At 60.9% G+C, this 14,165-nt stretch overlaps 1 protein-coding gene across 2 annotated transcripts in view; it reads right to left on the bottom strand.

Moving 5' to 3' along the window:
* The window catches only part of RPTOR (regulatory associated protein of MTOR complex 1), a 434,359-nt gene that overhangs the window by 32,944 nt on the left and 387,250 nt on the right, over nt 1–14,165 (bottom strand). For both annotated transcript variants that reach the window (XM_058284855.1, XM_058284854.2), the window contains exons 22-24: nt 7,907–8,025; nt 869–972; nt 155–338 (exon numbers count right to left, since the gene is read on the bottom strand). In XM_058284855.1, the coding sequence (XP_058140838.1) occupies nt 155–338; nt 869–972; nt 7,907–8,025 (407 nt within the window). The remainder of the gene's footprint in view (nt 1–154; nt 339–868; nt 973–7,906; nt 8,026–14,165) is intronic.

Raw genomic sequence — 14,165 nt, 5'->3', positions numbered from 1 at the left:
GAAGGGCGAGCCTGAGCGAGAGGCCGCAGGAGCGGGAGGGTCCGGCCTGAGCAGCACGAGGCGCAGGTCAGGTGGGCGGAAGAGGCTCGCGGGCGCTCGGGTGGGCGAGGCGCCGGGGCACCTGCTGACGGGGCCGAGCACGGCAGCGGCCTACCTGGTCGGGGCCCTTGTCGAACATCTTGCGCGTCCTGGGGAACTGGTGGGAGTGTGGCGTGCGCGGCGCCCCGGCAGTGCCCACGGTGCCCGGCCGGCCGGGGGGCAGCTCGCGGCTGCCCGGCTGCTGGGCCACGTCGCTGCTCAGGCTGCAGCTGCTGGTGCTGGACGTGGGAGGGGAGCCGCTGCGTGGAGAGGAGGGGAGCGCCACGGGTCACCCCGGGGGAAGCACCGAGTGCCTTCACCCAGCGCCGCGGCCCCCTGCAGAGGCCACGAGTAGACCAGAGCTTGCAGCCTCCCCGGACCCCCTCAGCCACCCGCGCCCACACCAGCTGAACGCAAGCACCCCGCGAGCCACCCGCCTGGCGGTTCCAGAATCCTCTTTCACTGGGAACGGCTGCCTTGGCAAGACTAAGAGTGCTCGCCAGCTCCCTGTGAGCTCAGCACAGGGTGGTCGCTCCCGAGGGGTCCACGCGGACAGAGGGAGACCTGCCCCTGCCGGTTACCCCCGTGGGGTCAGAGACCCCGGAAGAGGCGCTGCGGCGACAGGGAGGCCAGGCTGGCTCGGCTCCGCTGCGACTGCACACGTAGGACTCAAGTGCAGAGAGCAGGAGGGGCCAGGCGAGGAGGCAGAGGCATGTGAGAGAGAAGGTGCTGTAAGGTGGGTGGCGGGCGTGGGCGTGGGGTGGTGGGCGGGGCCGTGGAGGACACTCACCCGCCAGGGTGGACGTGCAGGCCCTTGTTGGTGGGGCTGGCTGGGGCCGACTGCGTGAGTGAGGAGGTGTCGAGGACGCGCTGCGGCCGGGCGTTCGTGGTGGCCTGGGAGCAGGGGGGCAAGGAAGGCGCAAGGTCAGCGGCGCCAGCCTCGCCTGGTCAGGGACGGCGGTCCGAGGCGAGGAGCGGGCCGGTGGCTTCCAAGCAGGGAAGGCCCCTGGGAGCGGAGCCCCAGGCCCGCAGGCCCCAGTCGACGCCTCCCCAACCCAGCTGCAGCGCATGGGCTTCCTCCCCTTCCCTGGAGCGATGCCCGGCCCGGGGCCTGCCCGCGCTGGCAAGCAGCCGGGACCCGCGGAAGCCGCTGGGCCTCCCTGCCCCTCCCTGGAGCCAGGGCAGCTCTGCCTCCCGCCGCCCGAGGGGCTGGGCCCCTGCTCCGGCTTCTGGTCCAGTTGTCACAGAAGCTTCAGCTCTCGCTTCAGAGGAACTTGTCGCGGCGAATCCTGACGAGGTGGCAGCCTCCAAAAGGGCCTGCCCTGTGGTCTTTGCAGGGGGAGCTGCGGCCAGGCTCTGCCCCAGCGCCTCGCCCCCCAGCGCCTCCCCGCACTGCACCCCGGGGCCCGCCGGCCCCTGGTCTGGGTGTCCTCTGGAGGGCAGGGTTTGTTGACCAGGCAACAATGGGGCAAGGCCCCAGCAGCTGCCCGGGACGCCCCTGCTGTGCCTCAGCTCGTGCTCTTCACTCCTCAGGTTCCTAAAACCACGGAGGACCTGGAGGGGAGGCAGAGGGAAGCAGCAGCAGCGAGATGTGGGCTCAGCTCTGTGGGAGGGAGAGAGCCTCCCCAGCGGCAGGGCAGCCGCTCCCGTCCTCAGCTGTGGCAGGGGCTGAGCAAGCCGGCCACGCAGCAGTCACCTGTCACCCCCGGTCCCACGACTCCCCCTTCCTTGCCTGCGCCCACCCGCTGCTGCTGGGCGTGCCGGGTCAATTTGAAACCCGACAGAGACTCCCGCCTGGGATGAGGAGCGTGGGGCCACGCTTGGGGCTGCGTGGTGGGCGGGCAGGGGCAGGGGGCGGCCGAGCCCGGCCTGTGGGAGGCGCAGCTGCATGCCACGCTGGGGGTCCCGACCGAGACCCCGCAGCAGCCAGGACTGGAGTCTGCACAGGTCAGTCACCCACGATCGAGGCCTCACTTCCCTTTCTCCTGCGTTGGAGGCTCAAAACCAGTCTGTCAAACCTCCTTAAACGCAGCACTAGGGGTGGAGACAAACGGAAGGCTCTCTAAAGTTCCTTCTACAACATTCGCCAGGGTTTGCAATTTTATCAAAGAAAAAGATCTGTAGCAGCTTGAGACCTGGCATTCAGGTGGGAAGGGGTCTTGACGTGATTTTTAAAGGGACTTTTCGCAGACTTGGAGCTCGGAAGCCTGAGGTTACGGCTGTGAGGAAGCTGCTGGCCTGCAGGCCACGTGCTCCGGGCACCCCCTTGACCAGCTGTGCAGCTGGGCGCGAGGGGCCGGCACAGTCCTCGCCCAGCTTCCTAATGGCGGCCACTGGCCCCTCGTCCAGCAAACGGCCTCTGAGGCAGCGTGAGACGCTACGTAAAGGCTCTGGTCCGCAGTGAGCAGACGTTCCGGGGGACGCTGGAGCGGCCACTGGGCGAGATGCCCACGCGTCTAAGGCACTCACGCCCCTGCAGGAATGCACCACCTACAACTCGGCCAGCAGACTGCGGAGATGAAACAGGGCGAAACCCTCCCTTCTAGACCAACGCTTCCAAGACGATCCTTCACTTTAAAATAGTGGCAAGAAAGCTGAACCACAATCTTTAAAGAACGGTTTTAATTTTCTTCACTTATATATGAGTGGTCTGTATTCATTGTGAACTCACTTTTCCTTTGGTCAGCCCCTCACACACCTTGCAAAACACCTTAAAATGTCAACAGAGAAAAGAAATTTAAACGAAGAAACTAGGAACTTAGTAGGTGCTTTCTTCCAATCTCCAGGAAACGGGGGAGTGACGGGGGAGACAGAAGCCCTGTGGGGTCACCGATGCCACCTGAAACGTGCATGGCGGATGGGAAAAGCCCGCGGGCCGGGGGCGCTATCGGCGCCTCACTCCTGGCTCAGCGGCGGCGAGTCAACTCGCTTCCAGGCTGGGGCACTGCCACGGTCCCCCTGAACGTGTTCCCCGTGGCAGCGCGACAGCACTTGGTACTGTCCTTGGAGATCCTGCGCGAGGTGGAAGGTGCCCAGCTAGAGCGATTCCCCGAAATCTCAAGCCAGGGAAGCGGCGGCGGCCAGCAGCCTCCCAGCTCCTGTTTGCTCGACAAACATTTATGGGTGCCGACCCTGTACGAGGCGCTGGCCTGCACCATGACAGGCCCCCGGGGAGGTGGCCAAGCCCTGCCTGTCCAGGAGGTCCTGTGAGGGCAACGGGGGGCTTTGCAGGGGGCCCTCTGGACTGGCCCTGGTCATCGCTATAACCAGAGGGCTACCTGCGGGGACCGGCTGGAGATGAGGAGCACGCCTGGGGCTGCGGGGGCTTGGAGCCCCGAGTGGAGGAAAGGAGGGGCGAGGGCGAGCCGGGGCTGCAGGAGAGCCTCCCCCCACTCCCAAGCCCTCACGGGTGGTCAGCGTTACTTTGGCAATGCACAGAAAAGCCGCGACGCTGGGAAGGACCGCCTGCGCTGCTGACCGCGGGGCTCCAGCCCGGCTCTCCAGCCGATGGCGCCCTGCACCTGCAGGTCTTCACCAGAAGGGCCGCTCTGACCCAGAGCTGAGGACACGCCACACAGCCCTCAGTCACCCGGCAGGAGGTACTGGGGACTGAACCCAGGACCTTGAACATGGGAAGCAGCCGCTCAACCACTGACCGTGCCCGCTCCCCCAGGTGGAGACCAGGGCAGGCTTCGGCTGCGCTCTCAGGGGAAGGGCGGTGGTCTTAAACGTTCCCGTACGTTTGACACCCAGAACTTGGATTCCCGTGTAAGAGACTTCTCAGAGGTGGTTCCTCGGAGGATCTTCAGGGGTCCCTGGGGCTACGGGGACTGCAGAGCCCGCTGGCGGCCTGGCGCGGCTCCCGTGCTCCACCAGGAGCTTTCTGTAACTCCATTTCCCAGCTAGAGAACAGGAGCTTTCCTTTGGAAAGTGGCCATCACTTGTCACCTGCCAGTTACCAACAAAGCACCGGGGAGCGCCTGGTTCCAGATCACATGCCAGACAGGAGGAGAGCTTGGCCTGGCTGCGGGCACCGAGATGACGCACACTCGGCGCCTGAGAGAGCGCGGAGGCAGATGGAGGCTCGGTGAGGGCGGCGGGCCGGGACAGGCACCTCCATGAAGCCACAGGAGCTGGACTAGGGGCTGAGGCGCCTGCATGCCAGAGGGCATGGCTGCTGCCAGGGGAGGCCGCACGGGGTGGGCCTACAGCGCACACAGAGCCGGCGCGGGGCTGGTTCTCGGCGGGGGGTGGGGGGGGCAGCAGAAACCTCTAATTTAGGTCCATGCACTGCCACGCGGTTACAAGTGTCAGCAAGCCTCATGCGCACAGGCTGAAAGAGGAGCTGAAAATGTACCCGCAAAGAGAACCCCGCGATTTCAGATGCCCGGCCCGCCTCTGGCCTGGGGGCGCACTGAATACCCGCTCAGTTAAGAAACCCCGGGGCTTTGCTGGGCGGTAAGGGCGCAGGGCCTGGAGACGCGCGTCTGGGTCCCCGCTCTTGTCTGATTGTTATTCCCTTGGCCGTCAGTTCGTAAGTAAAGGCTTTTGCCCTGATGAAGCACATGAACCTTGGCTTTCCAGCAGGTCCAGCAGGCACGAGGCCTGCGGCACACAGCTCTAGCAGCAGCCAGAGCCGACGCGGGCGCTTTTAGGTGAGGTCACAGGTTTATGTTTATTTTCTCAAAAACATGAACATGGGTTTGTGAACACATATGGCCCTCACATATGGAAAGCTGTGGCTTAGAAGGTCCTCCTCAGTGTGACCCTAAAGCCCTGGACAGCGGGCCTGGCCACGAGCGGGTGAATGCAGGAGCTGACGGGGTCCTGGGCCGCTTCTCTCTACTTCTGGGGGGCTTGAGAGTTCCCATAATAAACACTCAAAGCAAACCCCAAGCCCTAAATGGGATGAGGATGCAAATGCATGGAATTAGGCCAGAGCCCTGGAGCTGTGGGACTCTTCCACGCAGAGCCAGCAGCAATTTCTATCTTTGAATATAAATACTCTACGGGGCATACCATAGTAAAAAGTCTGGTTTTGATTATGACAACAATTTGGCTTCGGAGTTAAATATCTAAAAGAGTCCCAATTCTGTGAAATGAAATATAATTCCCCACAGTCACTAGGCAGAAAGTAAGATATTTCTTAAAATGAGGACAAGAAAGCATTTCCTGACTGTTTATGCTTCCAAATCTCCCAGGCGCAGCGTCTGCGCACACCAGAGGCCGAGCCGGGCCCCCGGGTGGGCCTGGGGAGCAGCCTCTCCAGTCTGTGGGCTCAGCGGGGAGCCCAGTCTGACTTCGGGGCTTGGGCAAGCCTGCACGCCTGCGGCCCTGCGCACACCGGGCACGTCAGTCCAGACCGACGGAGCAGGTGCAGAGAGCCCAAGGCCACTTTTTTATGGGGTCCTAGAAAACACTGTCTTAAAAGGGACAACAGATTCTTTCTAAAATTTGCTGGAATTCATTGACACCGCGTTGCACGGGGCGAGAGGTGACATACACGCACGGTTTCCTTAAAGTGGGGGGGGGGCCACGTCGGGCTCCCGGTGACGTCCTCACGTGAAATCCACAAGGACGAAGGGCGCCGGGCTGCCGACACGGAGGAACAGCTTCTCTGCTCAGAGAGCTGGAGGGCGCGCCGTTCCCGACGGGAGCCCTTCACACCCCGCGTTCAGCTGCCGGGCAATGAACGTAGTTGTGGACTTGCAAGGCTAAATTCATAAAAGCCGCTGAAAAGTAAACTTAAATAGGCTTAATATTGATTCCACAAACCAAAATCACCAGACAACTAAACTTACCAGGGGGAAAGGATCAAGCCCCTCAGTTTGCGCTGCTTCCCGCACGCGCTCAGGCCCAGGGCAGAGGGCCACAGCCAGGCCTGCCGCACCCGCCAGAGAAAAGGCCACCGGACACTTTGTGTGTCAAGGAGGTTTCCAGGCAAAGGAATTGATCAGACTTTACTTTCCAAAAAGTAAACCATTCAAAACACTTACACAATACTTTAAAAATTACTTAAGAGTAAACAATTATTTAAAACTCAACTTTGAAAGTTTAAGGTGAAAGCAGAAGAGTCTATTCAGAGTTTGGAAGAGCGCAGTGCTATCTTCCCTGCTTAGGGCACGGGGACTCGGCCATCCTCAGCCCCAAGCCCGCCTCGGTGGGTGGCACGAGCCTTTCGGGACGCAGCAGTCGTGGCTCTGGGGTGGTTTTGGGGGGCCGTGGCCTGCGGGTGCTTGCCTCTGGGTGTTCCACCTCTCTTTTTCCTCTTTAGTCCCTTCCCTGCCTAGTTTAGTTCCTTCCTCCCTGAGCCAGAGACCACAATGCGTAGCAAACAAATTTTTTAAAAGGTTTTATTTTCAAGTGATCCTGTTAGATGTGGCGGCAGGTGCCTGAACTGTGTCCTGGTTTTCTGTGAACCCCGTGGCTGCTGCTTCCTGGGGGCAGTGATTGGGACAGGAAGTGAGAAGGCCCCCCTCATGGCTGCAGCTTCGCAGCCAGACCCACGATAGGATGGAGGACCTGGGCTACGTGGGGCCCGGGGGAGAGGGGACGTCAGTGGAACCAAGCAACGCGGGCAGTCCTGGGCTGCCAGCAGCAACACCTGGCGTTCTGGCCGAGGCCGGCAGCTGTGCCAGGCCAGCGGCGCAGGCACCAGGCCTGGACCAGGGCCTCTGCCTCCCAGGATGCCTGCCCTGCGGTGGCCTCACCTGGGGTGAGAGCCAGAATTCACTTCTGCAGGATTCTTATTGCTTCTTTAAAGAGAAAGGGGAGCTCGATTACTACGCTATTTCAAAATGGGTCCACAGCAAGGATATCTGTTACCTGCAAACAATGAGATGATCACAGTCTGCCAGGAAGAAGACAACTGGACCAACAAGGAGGAAGCGCAGTGGAGGTGGGGGATGCCAGACACGTCCTCGACTGAAGGAGGGGGAGGCCGAAGGGGCTGAGCAGTGGACGGAGGCCAGTGCCGGCCAGGGGGCCTGGGACGCCGGGCCCCACACAAGGGAAACGAACAACTGCCTGCCTGCCGGCAGCTTCCGGTCCATTCCAGGCTGTGAGCCCAGAAGGAGAGCTCAGGCAGAGCCCGGTGCCTCCGGGCCTGGGGGACCAGAGCTCAGGGAAGCTGAGGCGCTAGAATCCACAGAGCACAGACCGGGCAGCGAGCGGCGAGGTCTGCGGGGGCGGCTCTTGGGTCTTGGACAGGCTCCGCTCTGCTCACGGGTGGGGTGAAAATCCAGGGGGTGGGACAAAGACCACCAGAAGGCAGAGCCCAATAGTTCTCAGAGCTCACAGAAGGGACAGGGGATAATTTATGGTCCCCAAACAATAAGGGACCCAAATCAACGCTCCCACCTTAAGAAACTATTAATAGAATCAGAAGAGCAAATAGAACCCCAAGTAAGCAGAAAAAAGGAAGCTACACAGATAAAAGCATATGGCAATAAAATAGGAAATGGACAAACCACAGAGAGAAATCAGTGAAACAAAGCTGGTTCTCTGAAAGGTTCCTTCAGCCAGGATGATCCTGCATGGAAACGTAAATACCGGAATCCAGAAACCCCAGGTGGTAGGGACGGGAAAAGATCACGGAAAAGGATGCCGATCCTGACCTACTACCTGATGCCCTGATGTGGGCAGGTAAACAGTGGCGAAGGGGCAGCTTGCCCGGTTGAAGTGACGTACAAACACAGCTCTGCATTCCAAGGGCCGTCCTCGTTCACCTTGGTATGGATTTATGCCACGGCAGGGCCTGGCCTGCCTGGAGCTCCTTGCGTGGATATGCGTAACTGGAAACGAGAACCCCAGCGTGTTGGGGACGTACCTTGTAGGCGATGCCGTTGAGGACTTTCATTGCCAAATCAGAAACATCCGGGTAGGGGTCGGCGGCCAGGTGCAGCAGGACTCTCCAGATCTGGGTGTACACGCTGTTGAACGACACTCCTAGGGAGAGAAGCAGGAGGTGTTAGCAGCAAAGAGCTGCCCCTTCATACTTGGCGGCTCCCGAGGTAGCACCAATTTCAGAACACTCAGTGCACCAGGGAAGTGCTGGCTTACAGAGTTGGGGTTCTGGGGTTTTGTTTTCTGGTAACGGGCCTAGAGGTGCAGGAATCCTATCAGTGAGCAGGCGTGTTTACAATGGATTTCACCTTCTGAGGGAGGTCTGTTCAGGAAGGAAGAGGGACTGGCCGGGCCTGTCAGGACGGGAGACGTGAACATGTGCCTGCTGGACCTTCAGGCCAAGCTACGCCCAGGACACCACCTGGAGAAGAGCCACAACTGCCAGGAGAGGGACCGGGACACGAGGGGCCGAAGGCCTCTCAGAAGCGGCCACCAGAGTGGGCGTTGAGGGGGAAGGGGTGGTTTTCCTGGCAGGGGAGGGGTGGAAAGGTCGGCTGAAGGCATGGAGGCCACAGGAACGTGTGTACACTGGGTGAAGCAAGGCCGAAGAAGAGAGGGGTGGGGCGGCACCTGCCCGGAAGCCAGAAGGGAATGTGCTGGCCACAGGGTCAGGGCGGCTCCCAGCGGGCGGGCAGCACCAGCTGAAGCCTGTGGAGGCCTCCGGGGGAGGGGGCCGTGGAGCCACTTGGGGAAGGAGGAGGAGCCCTCCTGGGAGAGGTGCAGTCTGCATGAAGGCTGCTCGGACAGGGCGGGGGGTGACCAGGGCGAGCCTCCCTGGGCCCGGGGCCAGCTGTGGGGACGCAGAGATGGGCTTGCTCTTGGGCTGGCCCTGCACACAGCTGCATCCCTTTATTTTTTGGAAAACTGGACACTTCCTTTGTTGAAAGGTAAATGCTTATTGACAACCAAAAGAGATTAAAAGAGGATTTCAGGGAGGTGGATTTAGCTCAACGGATAGGGCATCTGCCTACCACATGGGAGGTCCAGGGTTCAAACCCAGGGCCTCCTGACCTGTGTGGTGAGCTGGCCCAAGCGCAGTGCTGATGTGCGCAAGAAGTGCCATACCACGCAGGGGTGTCCTCCGCATAGGGGAGCCCCACATGCAAGGAGTGTGCCCTGTAAGGAGGGTTGCTCTATGCAAAAAAAGTGCAGCCTGCCCAGGAGTGGCACTGCACACATGGAGAGCTGATGCAGCAAGATGACACAACAAAAAGAGACAGATTCCCGGTGCCGCTGACAAGAATACAAGCGGACACAGAAGAAAACACTGTGAATGGACACAGAGAGCAGACAACTGGGGGGAAGAGGGAAGGGGAAAGAAATAAATTAAATCTTTAAAAAAAAAAGGATTTCAAATAAACCACGAGTCCATGTCATTTGAGGAGCAGTGGCCTCTCAATTTCCCCGTGCTCTCATGAAGGAGCCTCGGTGTTAGCAGTGTGTCAGAGAGCCAAGTGTTTCCTGATGAACACAACTGTTGAGGTGGAGTGGGCTGTAAGTGACACCTTCACACAAAGGAAGAGTGACGGCCCCAGCGAGTGGCAGGACTGGCTGGTTGCCCACTCGTCCCCTTGCTACCAGGCAGCTCGTCGGCACATCTGGACCATGCCGCCCTGCTGGACCCACTGCACCTCTGGCGCAGGGAGGCCGAGGTTTGCACGCGTGCCTCGCAGCTCGTCTGGCACAGCCTCTGTCCCAGCTAATCCAAAAGGAAAATGCATCTGATGGTGTTAACAGAAAAGTTCTCGTCTCTGTAATTCCACTTTCTGGAATCAGCTCAGCTGACATTGTAAGAGATGCTTCCACGTGCTGCGTCCTCTAGATGACTCTGCAGAGATGCCACCCTGGGAGGGACCGTGACGCAGAGGCCCTGACCTGGGGGCCGCCCGGACCGCCTCACTACTGCGCGGCGCTCCTTGCTGCAGCCGGAACAATTTTCGCAGTTTTGGGAAAACGCCCAGGAGAGAGCCTGGCGTGGGTCGGCTTCGGGAGGTGCACCTGTGGCACGAGCGTGGCCGGGCTGGAGGGACGATCCCCATGGAAACAACCGCGCTGCTTATTCCCACTGTTCTCCCGTCCCTGATTTAACTGAGAAACAGAACAAAAATCTTTCAACTTTACAGTTCCACGGCTCTGCGACAGCCAGTTTAAGCCAACCACCAGGTCAATCAGGTCAGAACCTGTGGGAACGTTTTCTATGTGGGAAAACGTAGGGATCTACTTTTCTACCCGCTGACTGTTGATAAAATGAGCGGGGCTCCCCGTCCTGTGGGGCCTCCGTCCACACGATGCTCCTCTCCACTTCCTGCCAAGAGGCCGCAGGAGGGCAGGGAGCAGGGAGCAGGAAGCAGTCTCTCGAAGCCCTCTCGTGCCAGGCATCGTCTGTGACGCGCTAGAGAGACGGCCCTCTCGAGGCACGGGGCAGCCCCACGTGTCAGCAGCGTGACGGCCGAGAACCGCGCAGCAAGTCCTCACAGGGACACGTGACTCCCGGCAGCCCCGCGCAGAGGTGCTCCCCGTTCCTTGTGGCCTCCGTGCCGTCTCCGCTCAGCCCAGGGACGCCTCCATGCCAGCTCCTGTGAGGCTGGTGTGGCCAAGTGGCGTGAGCCGAGAGGGGCAGTGACGCAGGGAGCGAGGGGCGACTGCGCCCGCAGAGGGGAGCCTTCCAGTCGGTGCCACGCCGGTCTGACGGGCCAGCGTGTGACCCTCCCACGGACGCTTCCGGTGCGTGGATGGCGGGCGTGAGCCAGGAGAGGGGCGGTGCGGGCTGGGCCCTGGGTCGTCGCGTGGACTGTGCTGCTGGAGGCCCTGCCTGCCCGGAGGAGTCACGCCGTAGCCGTCAGTGGCCCTCACTAGAGCGTGAAGAGGTTTCTTATCTGCTGACTCCCTCCCAGGTTTCCACTTGGACACGACACTGTTTGCGATTCGGCAGGGAAAACAGTCCTGACTTTTGTGAGTCTCGGTCATGGTGCATGATCTGCTTACTGGTAAAAGCCGAGCTGCGGTGTGGAATGTCCCTCTTCACTCACCCTTCCTCTCTTCGGCCCGTGGTGGTTCTTGGAGGCGCTCCATTCCACCAGCTGTCCCGCTTTTAAACAGAGGCATTTGTTGCTTTTTAAGGCGGCTCCAGGGATCGAACCCAGGACCTCATATGTGAGAAGCAGGTGCCCAGCCATGAGCCGCACCCGCTCCGCTGTCCCGCTTTTAAATCTGGGGTCTTCAAAATGGAACCTTGCGACACCATGTGCTGAGGCAGCAGCCAGGGCTGAGCCCGTCGGGATTGAGTGCAGGAGCAGCCGGAGCCAGGAGGGCCTAGGGGGCCGAGTGCCGGGATGGGGCTTCCGTGCTGGCACCAGCCGCACTCCACAAGCTCGAGAACCTGCTTTCCTGCCTGGACCCCCTGGACAAAAGGCCGTACCTAAATGTTTTAGGAGGTGGTTTTGAGAGCAACGGCCACAACTTTCTAAATAGCACAGGGCTTGGAAATTTACTCTGAGCTTTGTGGCCGGCTCTGAGTTCCAGAAGCTCCTAGGCTGGTGGGGTGGCTGGGAAGTCCGGGGAGGCGGAGCGCGGCGAGCCTCTCACCTGGGCCGCGGTGGTCGCCCACACTCATGCTCCGATCCAGCAATGCGGGGCCTGTGGGCCTGGCCCCCGTCCTGGCCTGGGTGCTGCAGGCTGTGGAGCTCTGGGTTTGCGCCTTCCTTGCGCCCACTGCCCCCGGCTGCCCCCGCCTTGGCTCCTGTGCCCATGGACAGTGCCTCCAGGCCGGTCCCTCAGGGTGTCTACTTGACATCCTTCCTGCCGCCAGCAGCGCTGTGGCCCTGCCCAGCACCGGGGGACCTCGACTCTCAAGCAGGACCCACCCTGGACCCTGGACAGCCGACGCGGTCAGCACCTTCTGCTCAGTGCCGCTCCTCAGGATCACCAGCAGCCTCTCGTGGCGATGGCCTTTCATCAAGGGCTTTTGCTATAAAAACACAACCTTATGGCTTCAGAAAACAATGCTGTTCATTTTCTCACTGCCCTTTTCTGACAGGGAGTAATCAAATTAATGGGCAGGAAAACCTTCCCTGCCCGACTTCTCAGTTCCTTTGCAACAGCGCTGCTTGGCCTCTTGCTGACGGCGCAGTCGGCTTCTGTTCGGCTCCGCTGCTCTTTGCGAGGCCAGCGGCCACTCCCAGGCTCAGGCACGGCCCCAGGCCCACCTCTGAGCTCCATTACGGCGTGTCCAGGACGCAAAAGAGCCCCCTTTGTACTTCCAGGTGTCTTGAGAGGAGGGGAGATGCGGCCTCCCGGGCTGCCGCGTTACTGCTGGACACAACGGCCACCCAATGAGCCTCAGTCCCGCCAGCTCCACCACAGCTGGAGGAGCCTCCTGGGCGCTGGGCGGTGCCTGCACTGTCTGAGTCGGGCTCCTGCACCCCTTTGGGGGAGGGGTGAGCAAGGGGAGGCCTCATGCCCAAGGCGCTATTCCTCCCAAGACCTCGGAACGAGGTGAGAGAAGCGGTGGGTCAGCAGCCGCCACGGCCCTTGTGCTAGGTCCAGGCTTAGCCGCCGTGATCGTGTGCAGCCGGGCCAGACCACTGCGCCCAAGTCCTGGCAGTGGACCAGGGCGAGCTGTTTCTCCTCTTGGGGCTGCTCACCCAGAGCATCAGAGGGCGAGGAGTGGCAGGGGCAGGTGCTGGGCAGGGGCTCGGGCCCATCACTCCTGCTAGCCCTTGGCACCGTTACTATGGTAACCACTTCAAAGCGGTCTGACGTCAGCGTCTCGCAGAGCCATGCCCAGGCCTAGCCCTCGGTCCAGTCCCAGCAATGCTTCATGGGTCGCGCACATCTCGTGCCACATCCCCAGGTCAGAAGTGGGCTCTGCCCCGTCGGGACACGGCTGGGAGAAGGAGTGCAGCGCACAATGGCAGGTGGGGTGACGGGGCTCCCGTCAGGGGATCGGGCACGCCTGGGGCCGCGTGGGGCCCCACAGAGGACGGCCGCTGGGTGCACACACCATCTGGCATGAGCACCCCCTCCGCAGGCTCCTGCCCCTTAGCATCGAGGGGCAATGGTGGGATGAGTACGGCTGCCACTGGGCACAACAGCAAGAAACCACAACCAAATCAAGTATCGGTGATAAAAAATGGCAGCTTTGAGTTGGGATCCTGCCGGTACAGGGAGGGTGACCCCGCGAGCCCATCAGCTCTGGACTTTGTGGATGGGCAGGGAGGAAGGGGTGGTGCTCACAGTAGTGGAGAGATGGGCACAGGAAGGGGGAGTGCGTGACAGGGGTCCAGGCTGAGCCTCCGGCCCAGCAGTGAGAGGCCACGAGTGAGACCCTGCGGACAGCGCAGGGAGGGCCTGCAGGGCAGATGACAGCATGGACTCCGGGGGAAGCAGGGCTACGAGAGGCTCCCACCGCCACAGGCAGGTGCAGAGCTGCCACGGAAGACACACCCGTGGCCCACTGGGTGGGCCACTGCAGGGTACCGAAAAAGCAAAGGGCTGGTATGGGGGATCCATGTGGCTGTCAGGCCAGATGGTTGAGTGAGGGATAAAGGAATGGAGGCATCACAGAAGATTCCAGCACGTGAGGCAGAATGGAGAGCCAGGTGCTGCTCTAAGTGCCTGTGTTTGTTGAGTGATCAGAGGGGACCAGGACCCCTTCCTGGGGGGCTTTGTTCCACGGGGGAGGCAGGACACACAGGACAAAGTACCCCACCCAGCAGGTTAGACTACAGGGGTGTGCCGGGAGACCCAGAGCTGTTGGGGGAGCTGGGGGCGCCAAGAGCTGCTGGGGGGGCTGGGGGCGCCGGGAGACCCAGAGCAGGGAACCTGGTGGCGGGGGACAGGAAGGGGGCCGGTTTTGTGGGAAAAGATGAGAACGAATGGATATTCCAGGTTGCCATGATTTTGCAACCCTCTTCCACAATATTCAGAGAAAGGGGCTAAGGAGATGACTGTTCTTTGGCTGAAATTTAAGAAAAATTTGGCATGAAACAGGCAAATGCTGGAAGTAGTGGGCTTGTGAAGTTACAACTTCCAAGCAGCTCTGTGAGCGCTGCCTTTCCCGGGAGGACGAGCGTGCTGGGCGGGGGGGAGGCGGGGAGGGCCTCTGGAGGGAGCTGCCTTGTTGTCTCAACTTCCCCTCTTTAACCTCAGTTCGTTTGGAAACTTCTTCCCCTCAAGAGTTC

Source organism: Dasypus novemcinctus, chromosome 21, assembly GCF_030445035.2.
Source record: "Dasypus novemcinctus isolate mDasNov1 chromosome 21, mDasNov1.1.hap2, whole genome shotgun sequence".
NCBI classification, from domain to species: Eukaryota; Metazoa; Chordata; class Mammalia; order Cingulata; family Dasypodidae; genus Dasypus; species Dasypus novemcinctus.
The sequence above is the reverse complement of the archived record's forward strand: the minus strand, read 5'-3'. Positions and strand labels throughout refer to the sequence as shown.